General features: G+C 47.2%; 1 protein-coding gene across 1 annotated transcript in view; it reads left to right on the forward strand.

Moving 5' to 3' along the window:
- Window positions 1-352: 352 nt before the first annotated feature.
- Window positions 353-17013, forward strand: part of TMEM163 (transmembrane protein 163) — a gene marked incomplete at both ends in the record, with an annotated part of 229422 nt that continues 212761 nt past the window's right edge. The window contains 2 exons of the mRNA XM_080689011.1: window positions 353-527; window positions 6384-6503. Coding sequence (XP_080545137.1) covers window positions 353-527; window positions 6384-6503 — 295 coding nt within the window. The remainder of the gene's footprint in view (window positions 528-6383; window positions 6504-17013) is intronic.

Consider the following 17013-nt stretch of genomic DNA (forward strand, 5'->3'; position numbering starts at 1 on the left):
CGGCTCCGGGGGAGGAGGATGCCGGGCGAGGGGCGCTGGCCGCCGCCCTGACCGTGCGCGCCCGGCTTGGGCTTTGGGGGGCGCGGGGCGTCGGCTCCGAGGGGCCCTTCTGGGCACCGACCCCGCGAGTGTCCCCAGCGGCCGCGCATCTGCCCCCCCGCCCGGGGCGGCTCCCGGCGCCCGCACCTGCCCCCGGGGGCGGAGCGCGGCGACCGCGGCCCCGGCCCTCCGCGCCCCGCCCGCCGCCCGCGCCGCCCGCCGTCCGTCCGTCTGTCCCTCGCCTGCCCGAGCCGCGGCGCCCCGCACCTCGGAGTCCAGCCCGCGCCGCCACCGCCGGATCCCGAGCCCCGCCATGGAGCCGGCCGCGGGCAGCGAGCGCCGCAGCCCCCCGGGCCCCGCCGCCCCGCCGCCCCCCGCCGCCCCCGGGCCCCGGGGCAGCCCCGCGCGCCCCCCGCCGCCGCCCGAGGAGGAGCGGCCGCCGCGGATCAGCGAGAGCGACCAGTTCAGCGACGGGCTGGAGGACCGAGGTGAGCGCCGCCCTGCCCGCGCCTCCCCGGCTGGGGGCGAAGCCCCGACACCCCCACGGCGCGGAGGGCCGGGGCTGCAGCCCACCGCCCCGGCGCGGCTGCTGCTCCGAACCCCAGGCTTGGCTGCTCGGAGCCCACCCCTCTGCCCGCACGCCCCAGCCACCAGGCGCCCACTGGAAAAGTTTGCGGGAGCTGGCCTTTTTTTCCCCATTGGTTGCTGAGCCCTCCGGGGGACTGCGGGCCCCCACTCAGCTAGCTCCGAGGGACCCGAGGTCAATGCACCCCGCTTCCCAGTTCCCCTCCGCTCCCCGCCAGCTACCCGGAAAACTTCCCTCCGTGGGTTTAGCGGGGAGGTGTTTCTGGACGCCCTGCCAGCCCCGGCGAAGGGTGCAACCTGGGGAGCTAGCCTGGCTTGCGATGCCGGGACTCGGGATGCCCGGACCCTCATCCGGGAGCCAGGTCGCAGTGCTCGTGGCCCCTCTATACGATGGTGGAGGCAGAGGGCTGGGGCATTTGCGGGGTTTGGGTCACCAACCTCATCTGGATGCGCGCCATAGAAACCTGATCGTTCCCGGAGGGCGCATCTCCAGCCCCTTCAAAATCCCGCCCAGTCCGCTGGCCTCGGACCCCGCAAACACCAGTCTCCCGAGAGGCCCAGCTCCACCTTTGACCTACAGCGGGTGCCCCCAGTCGTCCGCCCAGAACTGGAGGACACTCCGGTTAATTCCCGCGTTTCTCCCCTCCTCCTCCATTCCTCTCTCGTTTCCTTTCGACTCGGATTCTTTGCAGAGGGAACCCTGCTCCTGGCCGTGTCTACACCTTTTCCGTTTCTTGCTGCTTCCAAATTGGACCCCTCCAAAAGAGTCAGGTTCTGCTAAATCCGCTAGTGCCCTACGCGGGATCCTTGCAGCCCGGCCTTTGGGGGTGGGGGTCGGGGGAGCCGGGTTTCTGCACCTGCACTCCTTTTTCTTGGAAGCTTTGTCGGCTGTGGAGGGTTTATATATTTTAGTCTTAGCAGGTTTCTGGCCTATTCTTAGTATCTCCTGTACATTTTTATTCCGGTTTCGTGTTGGGATGCACGATCTCTTTCTCCTTAGAAATTCTAAACAGTAGCAAGTGAGAGAGAATGACAGGGAGCTGCGATTCCCAGGGAAGCGGCGGCAGCGATGCTCTGCGGGGACTGGAGCTGCTCCAGTTGCAACGAGTTCCGCACCTAGGTTGCAATTTCTCCCACCGGTCTCACGTAGCCAGATAGCCTTTGAGAGCCCAGGTCTGGCGACATCACCGGCGCCCAGCCAAACCTGCCACTCTCATTCTAGGTTGTGTTAATCACCTTTGCTCCACAGCAACTATTTTTGTAGGATTTAAAATTTTTATATGGAAGACAGAAGCCTGGGCTGAGCTTAATTTTGTAGCATTGCGGGTCAATCTGTAAGATCTGGCCTGTTTCTCCCTACTCTACACAATGATCGGAGGGAGTGGGAGAAAGTGCTGGGGTCAGTTAATGTGTAAGATAATTTTGCAGCTCATGCTCAAGTGTGAAAAGCCCTTCTGAATTCATTCTTGAGGTCCTTTGCCAGTGCTCAACTGAATTTTATTTTCCATTATATTGTAGTCTGAAAGCATTCGCTGTTCACAAACTGTCACTGTGTGAACACATCACACAGCATACACCACACACACAGCCTCTGTCTGGCTGAGTCCTGTCCCCCAAGAACCCAGTGCGTGCCATCCACAGCTGGCGGAAAAGCAGTGTGACATTCTTTTGTTTGACCCATTCCTGGTGGGAAAGAGTTAATGATAACCGAGTCATTTGGGGTAAATAAATTAGAAGCTTACCTGGGGAGGCTGGTTGAGGTGTTTTGCATTTGTGTTATTTTTTTTCTTGTGGGGATTCATCTTCCTAGTACCGGTTTTTGTTGTCTTTTGGGAATGGCTCCAGCACTGACCCTCTCTCTGGATGGTGAGAGGATGGGGAAGGGGAAGCCTCTGCAGTGAGCCGCTGTCCATCCATCCTGTTGGGCCAGCCGCTGCTTCCTTCTAGGCCAAAATCCCTGCCGGTTATGGAGAGGGTGGACACTCCTGATGTCCACCTATGCTTGCCCTTTGTCTGTCTGTGTCTCTGCATTCTTTTTTGCCCTAACTTCCTTCTGAGCTAGCAGAACCCTGTTGTGAACGCCCTCACATGCTAATAAAAGGTTGCTTTATAATGGAGCGCACTGGGATTTTTGGAGACAGTTCTCTTTTAGAAGTGGTGACATGGACTAGTTCCCACAAACCTAGGTAGCTCAGAATGTCAGTAGCTATACAGCTCCATTTGGTTGAGCCCTTAGTTGAGGGAGCAAGAATGTTTTGGTTTAATACCTTTAGGGACCAAACACAAAAAATAGGACTAGTTTGTCTTAGGCACTTCCCCGCTGCCCCCTTTAATACCCAGAGTATTTCCCCATTATTCTGTCTGGACCTTAGGGCATGCCTGGGCCTAATGCTGACGTTATATGCTTCCCATCGGATAGAGACACTCTTTCCTGCTGTTAATTAAAGCTTGACAAACTCTTAGGAGAAACCAATGAGAACTAATTCACACTAGTATGAAATGATGAGCGAAACCTCCCCACACGTATTTGCATCTGTCTTCTCTCACCAACAAAAGGGACCCATCTTTCATTACAATAACCCTGCACTTAGTATTATGAGGCCCAATTTGCAAATATATGAGTTTTGAGTGAAAGTGGGAATTCAAATGTGGAGGCCAGCCTAAGTTAAGGGGGATTCACCTCTGCCGACTAGTGTGAGGCCATTCCACCTCTCCAGGTTGCCTTTTTTTTTTTTTTTTTAAACCTCTGAAGCACAGCTTCCTGACAACCTCAGGCTTTCTCACCATCTTCCTGCCCCTGAATATGCATTCATTTACACACACAGGGTGTTCCTAATTCATCATATTTCAGTTCCCTTGGACCAGCAGACAGTTTTTCATTCTTGGTATTGGCTATATTTTTAGAAAGAAAAATCAGCAGGAAATAAGCAAAGTTTGGATAGTAATGGGGAAGTCCTTCCTCTTTTAGATAATGTTCCCACTGCAGTTACTTCATTTAAAAATTAAAACAAAGAAACAGACAAAAAAAAAATCGCGTGGGGAAGGCATCCTTAGAATTGGATCTGGGGGAATCTGTACTCCCGCTGCTGCGGGGACCCAAGTACTACCTTACCTTAGCAGGCCATCCAGTCCACATGCTGGCCTCCTGTCCTCCACGTGTGTGGTGACAACCAGGATATTACTGAAACCAGCTTTTGTCAGAAGGAAAAGTAAATGTTATATGGCAGAATGGAAAAGCCAGGTCATGGTTGTCCCTCTTGGAAAACTAAGTGAATCTTCTTCTTAAAGGAACCTTGTTTTTGCCCCCCCCCATGGATAAACCTCTTAAAATTGTTACTGTCAATATACCTAATAAATGAACTGCTTGTTTGAGTTGGTACTTAAATGTTGTAGCTTCACTTCTCCTAAAAATCAATTGTCCAGGATGAGAGTGAGATTTTCCTATCACTTGGGAAAAGAAAAATAAATTATTGGGGTGTGTGGGATCTGATTATTCTAGGTTAAGGCTTTACTCTGAGACCAGGGGGACCATACTTAAAAATTCCAGTGGTGGGGTGTTTTTCAGGAGCTAAAAAAGAAGCAAACAAAGGCATGGGCTGCATTCTCATTGGAAATCTCCTGTATATAAAGCAGAACTTGACGAGAGAGAAGGTTCATCTTTTTTCCATCCAAGTGCATTTGTGAAGGAAGATTTCAGGAGACTTTTACAGCGAGATGAGGGAGACAGTGTTTATACTCAACGTTTGCATTCTCATCTATCTTTTGATCCTACATAAGCTCACAGGTTTCAATCATTTAAACATCCTTTGGGCTGTGAACCAGGCTCACTAAGCAGCCTTTTGCACATTGCTGCTTGCTTTGCTCAGGAATTATCTGGTGACACTTGGGTCTGGGTAATAAACGGAACTGAGACGTTCTAGCAGGGGTCCTCACTGTAATTTTGAACAGAATGAGGTTTTTGAAAATGTTGGGGATCAGAAGGTGAGTCCCCAAAGTGTGGCACTTGGGCAAGCTGATGACTCTGAATTTACGAACTAGGAGGTCTTCTAGGCAAAAGCGGCTTCGGAGCTCCTGCCCTTCTTTGTTAGGCTTCCCTTTCTTTTCCAAAGCAGTCCATAGAAATTAGAATTCCTCTTCCCCGAGTCAGGTGTTAGAAACTAGAACCCCTCTCGCCCATAGCCAGCCATAACACATAGGAATAGATCTGTAACCTCCCCTGGCTGTCATGTCATGTCATGTCATGTCATGTCATGTCATGTCTTGTCTGAGGGTCAGAAGACCGTCATTCCAGAAGGGGTCCTGGCCCCTACCCAAGAGGAAGGCGTGACACACAGGCCAAGAAGAATGCAAACAGACTGGCCCCGCTGAGCTTCTCTTCTCCGTCTCTTACCATCAGCTCATACCCTTTTCTCAAATCACATATCTACATGTTGTCTATTTTCTAAGCATAAAAACAGATAGCTCTCTCTGAGTCTCTGGGTCTTCATTTCTGAAGGCTCCTGTGTCACGTAGAATTCTGATTAAATAAATTTGTTATGCTTTCTTCTATTAATCTGTCTTTTATTGTAGGTATGTTTGGCCATGTCCCTTCTAGGCAAGAAAAGGTACCACGCCCTTTCAACCCCATAGCAACTAAAGGCTTGGTGTGATGGCCAGACAAGTAAGATGCTGTGTAGGTGTGATATGTTACAAACGGGTGCCCAAGCTTTGACTACCAGTTCCTTCATTATTTGGAGCTGGTGTGGTGAGACTGCTCTGTCTCTAAAAGGAACATTATGGGCGTTTAGCCAGAGAAGGTGTCATCAGCTTCTGTTTTGAATAGAACACATGACTGAAAATTTGATTCTCTGTGCAACTAAGAGATGCCATACATGATTTATTTTCAAAGGAGAGGAGAGAAATATGAATCAAAATTATATTGAAGATGTTTCAGTCTTTGACCTGCGGCAGTTGAAGCTCAGGCATTGCCGGGGAGCCGTCATGGATTTCTGTTGTCAAGGACTCTCAATGCGCAAAGCTTAGGAGACAAAAATAAAACCTGTCTTACACGTGGCCCACCTGGGAAGCTACTTCTGGTTTTGATGGTTTTACTCTTAGTCCTTCTGAGATTTTTTTTCTTTGAAGTGGGCTTGGTTCAAAAGAAAAAAGGGAAGAAAACAGGGCACATAATTCTGGCATTTGTTGGTTGTGGTTAGAGAGAAATGGTCCATCTCCTTCTGCTAGCTGTGGGGTGGGGGGAGGTGAGGGCTTTTGTATGTAATTCTAGATTCCTAGCTTTGGGTAAAACCTAGTTTTCCAGTTGGGACAATGCCTGAGGATCAAGGCAGGTGAAGCCCGCAGCAGAGAAGCCCTAGTACCTGCCTGAATGTCACGCTGCTTTGCTCAGGGGAGGCCTTGTTGGATGGGGCAGCTTTGACCTGAGCCACCTGGGAGCCCCATGAGAGCACAGGGGTAAGGGGATGGCCTGAGGTGACCTGTCAGGGAGTGGGGGGATCCGGGGAGCTCTAGAGAGGACAGCTGCTGATACCCTGCAGAAAACACATGCCCCTTGTCACCAGAGCCTGTGATTTTTCAAGGGATTTCAGAAAGCTTCATTTTCATGTGAAATCTCCTAATAGTGAAAACACAGTGTGGGCCAAACAAAACACATCTTGGCCCAGGGGCTGTCACTTTGCAGTCTTCGGATATGAAAGTGTAGCTCTGGCTGTGGGTTTCTTCATAAGGAAACGTCTGACTTCCTTTCTCCTTGTTTTTGTCAGGCTTACTAGAAAGCAGCACCCGGCTGAAACCTCACGAAGCCCAGAACTACAGAAAGAAGGCCTTGTGGGTGTCCTGGTTCTCCATTATTGTCACCCTAGCTCTTGCGGTGGCTGCCTTCAGTGAGTATCAGGAGTCTTGCTGATCGATTTGGGCCGATGTCACCCGTCTTATTGCCTAAGCCCTGGAGGGGTGGGAGGGCGTGTGCTTTTAGTTGACTATTATTGATGAGTAGATTTTTTTTTCAGATGGCTGGATAGTCAGTGTCTTTATGAATTAGTAAAATGGCCTCGCTCCTCTACGGAGGGAAGAGGTATTAGGAAAAAGAAGTAGTCCTGCTGAGAACCTTGGTGCTCATCAGTATGTGGGTTTGTGGAAGTGGATGCTAGATGCCAGCTGCATAGTGCCAATACTCTTGGTGGATGCCTTCAGCTTGGGCTGACATGTGACAAATATATATCCTTGAGATTTGTATTTTGAGCCTAATGTAATGAGATGAGGGCAGTACCGCCCTGAGCATTCTCCTCCCCTCCTGAGTGAATCTTGTGTAAGGTTTGGGATAAAATCGATGCACATTTCTTTTTGAGGTACCGGGGATGGAACCCAGGGGCATTCTGCCTCTGAGCTACACTCCCAGCCCTATTTTTTAGTCTTTTTATTTTTAAATCAGGGTCTCACTGAGTTGTGAAGGGTCTCCCTAAATAGCTGAGGCTGCCTGCAAACTGCAGTCCTCCAGGTCTCCACCTCCCGAATGCTGTGCACATTTTAACACAAGAAAAGTGGGAGTTTTCTTTCTCAAATTTTCAGTGGCCGCAGAAATAAAATCCTTGTGACAATCAAGGAAAATCATGAAAATGGAACAATTTCTGCCTATAGTTAATCCTGTTGGGAGACTAGGAGGCTTGATGGCCAATATTTGCATCCTTTGGAAATGTATTTATGCTATTTATTATTAACCATGTAGTGATTCATAAGCCTAAGCACTGACAACCACAGCTCGTGGTAGGAACCATATTTTTTCGTTTTTGTTTTTATCAATCCTGTTAAAGAGGGATGTGTTCTTTGTAACATTTCATGATGAATTTATTACCTAACAAAAATAATCTGTATTCTAAATACTGAGCATCACAAATTATATCTCAAAGTAGAAGAAAAAAGACTCTATCCATTAAAAGGTGTGTGTGTGTGTGTGTGTGTGTGTGTTGTTTAAAATTCTATTCTGCCAGGTTGGATCTGCTGCTGGAATTTGGGATTAGCTCCCAAGAGAGAATATTAGTATTTAACCAAATGCTCCCTGCACAACTAGGCATATATTACTTGAAGCGATTCATATTGGAAGCGCTGTACCATATCTTGGCTCTAAAAAAGTCAAATATTTAGAAGCAGGGGCAATGCATTTCAGGAAATAAACATTTACCAGTGAGCCAGAAATTTAATCAAGAAGAATTCTGATTCCTGAAAATAGCCACTCCTTTCCCTCTCCTCCCCCTTGGAAAAAAAAAAAGAAAGACTGAAACAAGAATAACAAGAAGGGATTGATGTCCCTGGAGAGTAATTTGGTTGTGGTGGCTGGTAGAGGGCTCTAGATCAGACACTGCAATTTACATATGTAAAGAAGGAGGGATGGAATGGAGGAGGTGATTTACAGACAAAATAGTTACTCAGCCGTGTCTGTGGGCCCAGTAAAGCTCTATGACTTTATCATGTGAGTGTCTGAATGAGGACTCCAGTGTGAAGAAATCATAAGCAAGTCTTCCCTTAATGATACATTTGATGCATTTAAATCTCATAATAGGGAAAATTATGAGGAGATTTTGGTTTCATGAGTTCTACCTGATTGGCTGTGTTATCTTTAAAATGTCAGTCCATTTTTTTTAATAGGAAAAGATCGTACATAATTCATACAGTTAGAATGGTTCTATGCAAAGGGTTTCTTTTCCTTTTCTTTTAAAATTATTTTACCTTTGTAGCAAATATTTAATTAAATTGTCGAACTGGGCTATAAAAAGTGGAGATTGACATTTTCTTTCTTCCTTCCTTTCCTTTCCTTTCCTAATGGTACCTGGGATTGAACCCAGGGGCAGTCTACCTTTGAGCTACTCCCCTAGTCCTATTTTATTTTGTTTTGAGACAGAGTCTTGGTAAGTTGCTGAGAATCTCACTATGTTGCTGTGGCTGTCCTGTCTCAGCCTCCCACGTACTGGGATTACAGGTGTGTGCCACCACATCCAGCGATCTGTGCTACTTTTCAATATTCGGTTCTCATGTTGTTTTCAAGTTGTTCTGGTTTAGTAGAAGATAGATTATATTTTTTCCACTTTAATTATATAGTACCTTCATTGTGTGTATGTGTGTGTGTGTGTGTGTGTGTGTGTGTGTGTGTGTTTCATATATTAAAACCATTGGCTGGTCTCTGATTGTGTTATTAGAATTGTTGGTTTTAGCTGGGTGTGGTGGCACATGCTTTAATCCCAGTACTTGGGAGGCTGAGACAGGAGGATTGTGGTTCACAGCCAGCCTCAGCTACTTAGTGAGGCTCTCAGCAACTTAGTGAGACCCTATTTGAAAATAAAAGATAAACAATAGGGCTGGAGATATAGTTCAGAGATAGAATGCCCCGGGGTTCAATCTCTGGTACTGCAAAAAGACAAAAAGAAAACAAAACAATAAAAAACACAAATTGTTGGCTTTACTCTTTGGTTTCCTAAATGTATTTATTATATGAAATATTTAAAATCCTTTATAAAGTGTTCTTTACTTGCTGACAGACTTTTGTGCAATTCTTTCCATCATTTTGTATGGAAAAAAAAGGGATTGAGCAATATAAATATTCAAAGTTATATTTAAATTAGTTTAAAGGGAAATTGTACATTTCAGAAATGGCAATAAGTATATATATTTTTAAGTGTAAAAACAGGACCCCCTCCCCCCCAGCCTTATTCTCCAAGGAGATGGTTGGCAGGGATGGATGAAATGGAAAAGTGGCTTGGTGAATCCCTGGTTCAGTGAAATGGCCAAGCTGATCCAATTGGTATTCTTAAGAGAGTTGCTGCAGAATCACTCCAGGCAGTGCTGTGGTGGGTCAGAGAAGTCTTGGAGTGTGCGTGTCTTGTGCACACACAAGCATGCATTTATATGAGGTGGGTATGTTTGTGGATGGGTTGTTGAGGGCGATGATCGTGGTGAAGAGGAATGGGCTATATTTATGTTCATGTCTTTTTTGCTACTGTCGGATGGTAAAAAGAGTGAGGGCAGGCAGAGCATCCATCCTTGCATGGAATTAGTACTGGAAACTGCTAAGTGAATGAAATGAGAGATTTCAAAGATCTTTCTTAAAAGTTAGAAGGAAAATATTCCTTGGAAAATGATAAATTTCACCTATATGTTCATTTAGACACCAGGCTTAGGTCTCAGTTACACTTTCTGGAGACCATCAGGCCAACCCTGTGACCTCTCGCTCAGGGCAGTGTTACAGCTGCATCTTTTGAGATTGGTTGGAATTCCTGTCTTTACCTACATCCATTTGTAGATGTTTCTGATGCTGTGTTTCCTTAAGTTAACAGTTCTAAAAGAGCTGCTAATTATTCATGATAAATCACATGTGTGGCTCTGACCAACATTTGTGTGTCTGGTATCATTTGAAAGATTAGATGGACATTCAAAGTTTGTGAATTAAAAGTACATTGAAGCCAGGCAAGGTGGCATATGCTTGTAATCCCATCCAGTACTTGGGAAGCTGAGACAGGAGGATCGCAGGTTCATGGACAGCCACGGCTACTTATGATATGATGCTCTTTGCAACTTAGTGAGACCTTGTTTTAAAATAATGAGTAAAAAAAAAAAAAATAGGGCAGGGATGTAACTTGGAGGTAGAATGCACCTGGGTTCCATCCCCAGTACTGAAAAAGAAAGAAAGAAAGAAAGAAAGAAAGAAAGAGCATTGAATGGAATCTGAACTATTTTTGATAGTACTTGGTAATGTAGTGATTTTGGCCCTGTTCAAATGCTGATATAAAAGCAGATGGTAATGCATCTTGGAAGATTTCAGAGATTTCAGACAGAGCCCTAGTTTGGTTTCAAAATTGATTCTGTTTATAATCGGCAGGCTGCATGGAAAATGGCAATCCTGTTAGGAACAAATGTGAAAAAAAGCTGTATTAATAATGAGGCTAGAAAAAGAACAGAAGTTCAGTTTCAAAACTCAGGCTTTTGACATCATTGATGTCTTTGTTAGGATGATTGAGGAAAATGTATTCTGACACTGTTTTTGAGGTTTGGGTGCAAGTTAATTTCTAGACACTCGATACTTGTTCTGTGGGAAATGAAGATATATTTGAAAGATTCTCAGGGGAAAACCTTTTCTGAGATATGTAGCTTCATTAAAAAAAAAAGTACTCCAGACCAAGATCGTCTTAGAAAAAAACTCACTTAAAAACTTAGTGCCTTTGTAAATTTAGGACTTAGGGGAAAAAAAAATCTGAAAGAAGTGATTTTCTTTTTACATGTGGAAATTGTAAAATAATCTGATTTTAGTGTAAAACCCTTGACATTTATTTATTTATTTATTTATTTATTTATTTATTTATTTATTTATTTGGTGGTACTGAGGTTCCTGGAAACCCTTCTACCTCCAGGCTACACTCCCAGGCCTATTTTTAAATATTTTTATTTGGAAACAGGGTCTCTTAAGCCAGCGAGGCTGGCTTCGAATGTGCACTATCCTCCTGTCTCTGCCTCCCAAGCACGGGGATTACAGGCATGTGCCACCGCGCCCGGCTAAACCCTTGACTTTTAAGAATGGTAGAGTAACATGTACTTTTTATTTCCAACTGTGAGGCCAAGAATTGAGAGAGAGAAAATGAAGTTTCATGACTCGGGTATACACACTGAAAAAAAAAAATGCCTGTAAACTTAGGTGTTCTTTCAACTGCAGACAGTTTGTTAGAAAAGGCCCAAGACTTCCCTTCCCCGTGATTTCTGGGGTCCCAAGAGTAACTAAACTAGGTACAGTGGCTTAAAGGTCGAACCTGACCTGGCTTTTGTCCCCTTTGTCCTTGGGCCCCGGCCAGGGGTTCCTGGATCTCATGCAGCAGACTCCTCCTCAGCGAGGCCTCCCCAGCCACAGGCCTCACCCCCAGAGTCCTTTTGTCTTCTGTACCACCTGTTTTCTTCCTCACAGTTCTTCCCTTTGTACCTGCTCTTCCATTTGCTAATGGATTTGTGAAATTCTGATCTCTTGTGCCTGAGTCCCTAAGAGATTCTATCCCCGAAATACTGCCATAAACCAAAGACTTAATCTACATATATTGTCTGTAGAATCATCCTTTAGGAGGTTTGCTGATTTTGTGTTTTGAAAAAAGCTGTATATGCATGTGATAAAAGTCCATGAGACCTGAAGTACATAGCATACATCTCTGTCCATCGCGCTTTCTTTCCCAGTCCCTCCTCCCCACAGACTCTGTGACCCGGGCCCCATCGGGTCGTCAGGAAGTTATCTGTGCATGTACAAGCCAGGTGTGGTGCCTGCACAAACCTTCCAGTTGCTATTTCTGTCGGCTGTAATGTCTTATCCTAGCTAGTCTTTTAAAATATATATTTTTATTGGTGCATTGTAGTTATACACTGTAGAGAGATTCAAAGCGATGTGTGCACACATGCACATAGCAGTCACGTATCTCCCCCTGTATCCCGCCCCGCTCCCGCTTCCTCCCTCCCCATACATCGTAGTAAGATTGGTAGTGATGCCTTCATACGTGGACAGAACCTCATTTGACCTGTTCTCTTCCTCAAGCCTTGTTTTTTCTCCCCCCATTTCTCTCCCTTCCCCATCCCCGTCCTCTATTCTACTGGTCACATCATTTGACTTGCACATCATTTGTCTTTTTTTATTTTTTGAATTGAATCCTGGGATATTTTACTTCCGAGCTACATGCCCTAGCCCATTTTAAATTTTTTGTTTTGAAACAGGTTCTTTCCACGATGCTGAGAGTCTCACTACGTTGCTGAGGTTGACCTCGAACCTGTGCTCCTCGTGTCTCCCAAGTACTGGGATTAAGGTACGCACCACCTTGCCAGGCTGCTTGTTGGTCTCTTGCGCAGCATGGGCCTGCTGCTTTCACTGTTTTGAACAGAGTGGAATCGAAGTGGGGGATCTTCAGGAATAACCTTCTGATGAATGCCTGCCTGCTGCCACTGACTGTGGCAGTGGGGCCAGGGGATGTGGGCAGGAAGCTGTGAGCCACATCCTGGTGATGTTTGGTGGGATAGCTTGCTCCTGTGTGTGTGTTTTGAGAACGATAACTATAGAGGCTGCCTCTGAGAGGTGGAAGCCAGGCAGAAATGAAGTTTGGGAACCTCACCCTGAAAACTCCTGCCTCTGGGCTCCTCCTTTAGAGTCCTGTGGTCATGGCATGTGACATGCTGTGCTGGTCCCCCCTGTGCTGTGAGCTGCACACCGTGGAGTGTCTAGTATTTCAGTCTGGCCCTTCGCTTCCCATGAGGCTCCTCGTTATCTGGCCACCTTCTTCCTGGTTGGACTCTTCCCTTCCCCTCCCACAAGGACTACTCCATCTCACAGATGCTGACTTCTGCTCCTCGCCCTCAGACTCATGCCTTTGCTCTTTCCTGGGCCTCAGGCCCCCACTCTTGCTTTTTTAGTGAAATTTTACTTAGATCTCAAAATCAAGACGAAAGACAGCCTCATCCAGGAAGCCTTCCAGGCCCTGCAGACTGATTTAAATGCCCCTCTTTCCACTGCCCCATGGACACCATACATCAGATACAGGATGTACAATACTCAGATCATTGCAATATTGCTTTCTACACTAATAAACACTCCTTGGTGCTGGGGCCTTCTCCAGTCTCTGTTCTGGGTCCCTAATACAGTTGGCCTACAGATATCCTTTGGGAAGGGATCAGTTTTGACACCTCTCTTCAAGGCCTCCTTGGATGCAGCAGGTTGAGGATGGATGCTTGCAAGCAGAGGTGTCAGACTGAGGAACAGCAGGCTCCTCCAGGGGAAGCTGCAACTTGGGGCTGGGTGGCAGGGTGCATTCTCCCCCCTCTGCCTCTCTACCTGGCTCCCTCACACCCCTCTCCACCGCCTTCTCTTGGGCTGAAGAATCCAGGCAGCCACTGACAGGACCTGCCTGTGCTGTTAGGACACATCTGCCCACAAGCTCACAAAGGGCTGCTGTTTGCAGCCAGAGTGGAGGAGGGGTCTCAGCAGCTGCTCGCCTGCTCTGTCTCCTCGGTGCATTCTGCACACAGTGTTTAATTAAAAGTGTGGCCAGGGCACATTAACAGGAGGGTGTCCTTGCTTCACAGAGGTGGCAGGGACACAGGGGAGTTGGGCGACTCCCAGCTGGACTCCTGACCAGGCCAGGTGGCTCCTTGCTCCCTTGCTGGGTCTTCAGGGATGGGGCCCCTTTTGGAGACCTGTGGGCCTTTTCCTCTCAGTCTCTCTCCAGCGTATTTGTTAGCTGGTCAGATTAGAGTGGGGTTTCGGGCCTGCTTATGTTCTGGGCTGTGGCTTGGCCCTCTAGAGCTGCCTCTTTAAGGCGCAATGTCTGGGGTAGCTCCTCCTGGGCAAGAGATGACTTCAGGGTTCTGTGCTGTGTCTTGGGGTGTAGGAATACTGAAATCTGGAAGGAGAAGATGAATCTGGGGAGGGAGAGATCCTTCCTCTGCCCTCAGTCCTTGTTTCCACCATCCCTCCAGTCGCCTGTCGCCTGTCCCTCCTTCTAGCAGGGAGTGTGGTCATTCAGTCTGTAGCGACTGCTTGTCAGTGCAGGACACTCTGCTGTGCTCGGTGCCACACAGGGCATCAAGATGTGGACCCATCTGTCCCTTGAAGAGCCTGGGCCTAAGTGGGCAGGTGTTGACAGGCACTGGGGTAGGACAGGACATCCGAGAGATGCTGCGCTGATCACCCCTGTGCTGCTGGCTGCACACCGTGCTTAGGAGAGGCGCCGCACACCTGTCAGACAGGCCCCGGAAGGGCGGGTGTGAACTGGAGTTATCAGTGCACTAGCTGGTAAGGGAGCTGGGCCTGGCAAGGATGTCCACATGGCTGCCTTAGTGTGCTCAGGACGCACAGCAAAGTGCCGCAGACTCGGAGGCTGGAAGTTTGAAGTGAAGGAGTGGGCGGGCCTGGCTTCTCCCGTGGCCTCTCTCCTTGGCGCTCAGAGGAGTCTCCTGTGTCTTCACACTCTCCCACCTCTGGTGTGTCTGTGCCTGAACTGCTTCTCCCTGTAATGATGCCAGTCGTGTGGGACTGAGGCCCACCCTCATGGCTTTGTTTTGACTCACCTCCTTAAAGACCCCTTTTCACAGCCAGGTGTGGTGGCGCACGCTTCTAATCCCAGCATTTGGGAGGATGAGTCAGGAGGATCTGGGTTTGCAGCTAGCCTCAGCCACATTGTGAGGCCCTCTGCAACTTAATGAGGACCCTGTTTCAAAATAAAGAATAGAAAATAGGGCTGAGGGTGTAGCTCAAAGGTAGAATGCCCCTGGGTTCCATGCCTAGTATCGCCAAAACAAAAACAAAACGAAACAAAACAAAACCCCCAAAACACCTTTTTTTTCCAATATGGCCGCACTTCGAGGTATGGGGGGGAGGGGTTAAGGCTTCAACATACACATTTTGGGGAGATGCCACTTTGCCCATAGCAGTAGCTTTGGCCAGCACAAGGCAGGTGGAGAAGACTAAGATTCTACAATAGAAATAAGTGCCTTGAAAGAGCATTTTCTTCAATAAAAGGGTTGACTGGAAGAACCCGCCCACCATCCCAAGAAGCTGCTCTGTTCAGCAAGGCCTTGTGGGTGAGGAGGGAGTAAGGAGAGGGAGCCTTCTGCCAGAATGGACAGCCATGGGGCTGACCTCCTGTGTTTGGGATTTTCCTAGGCTGTTTGCCTGAGAAGTTCAGACTCTGAACTCTGAGTTCCTGGGGGAGGTTTTGGGGAACTCCGAGGGCTGGAGAGGCTCTTAAGGAGGACAGCTGGAAGGGAACCTGGGGAGAAGTTGAACTGCAATGCTGCAGTCTTGGTGATGCTTCCTGTAGGGACTTGGAAGCTGGGTGATCCTTTAGAGATACACCACTGAAGCCGGGGGTCAGGCTGGTCATGGTGCGGGCTGCCTCGGCAATGGGTGTAAACTTGGGAGGCGGCTTCTCTCTGTGGAGGGCAATTCCAGGACGGGCTGTCCCCTTGAAAAGAAGTCACCATAGCCCTTGCTCTGGGCAGCTGTAGGGAGCAAGCACCTAGACCTTGAAGAAGGCATCTGGGAGACATAGCATGGTATCCTCTCTAGGCTTAGACATTCTACAATGCCTGGAAAGCCCAGCATTATCTCACTTAATGGATGCGCTATAGTAAATCCATTTTTACAACAATGGATGTGATGTTGTGGTTTGACATCAAGGGATGCTGTGTTATAAACACCCCTGGAGCACCTGAAAGAAGCTGGTGCAGAACATGGATGCAACCCCATCAAAGATAAGCTCACAATCAAACATTACAAAGTTCCCAAGAAAGGGTCCATTGTTGGACAAAATTTGTAAATCCTCAAACCTACGATTCTCCTGTCTCAGCCTCCCAAGTATTGGGATTGCCGGCATGTGCTACCAGGCCAGGCTAGGTAATTTATTCTTCTCCTCCTGGCCCCACATAAATGTGCTGATCTCCATACATAATAGCTATGGTTTTTGTTATTAGGTTTGTATAAATCCTGCTTATTGAGCATTCTGGTGAAGTATGATTACTTCTTTCTTGTACAATTTTTGATTTTTCTCTGGATTTAATAGCTACACATTCGTGTTTGCTTTTTTATAAGTCCATTTCTTATTAAACTCTAACTTGTCACTTCGGTTCCAGCCTCAGCTTCTCTGTGGTACTTTTAGACACACAGATAATTCCACTGGTTTCTTGAAGCATTCTCTTTAGGAGCTGGGTGACGGCCCCTCACGCAGCCTGGTTCACCTTTCTACCTGGCGCCCAGCTGCTTCTTTTTGTCCTACAGTTTCTGGAAATTACCTTTACATCTCTTTCTTGTTGGGCCTCCTTTTTTCCTGGATACCAGGTTTTTCTCATTTTTCTCTTCTCTGTTTACTCCCTCTGTAGAGGAACATACCTTCTCCCAGCTGCCTAGGAACAGGCAACGTGGGAGGGGCGGCTTTCAAGCTGGTAATCCCTGAAATGTCTTCAGTGTATCCTGACACTTGATGGATGGCTGGATAGAAAATTCTCAGTAGGAAATAATGCTCCTTAAGAATTATGAAGGTTTTGCTCTATTTTCCCATAATTTCTAGTGTTGCTATTTAAGTCCCAAGCTGTTCTGAATCTCTCATCTCTGCACTTCCCTACTTTCTCTCTGTCTATTGTTTTACTTCCTGGTAGATGTCCTTAGTTTTATATTTCTACATTTCTACGGAACTTTTCATTTCCACTGTTAGTGTTTTTTTTAAATTGAATATATTCATTTTAAAAGCCATCCAAGTCTTGCTTTATGGATTTTAAAAATAGATCCTTTCTGAACATTTTTGTGATAGTTAAAAAAGAAAAAAAAGCCAGGCATTGTGCCACATTCTTGTAATCCCAGTACTTAGGAGGCTGAGACAGGAGAATCATAGAGTT

This window comes from Muscardinus avellanarius (assembly GCF_963383645.1).
Source record: "Muscardinus avellanarius genome assembly, chromosome: 2".
NCBI lineage: Eukaryota > Metazoa > Chordata > Mammalia > Rodentia > Gliridae > Muscardinus > Muscardinus avellanarius.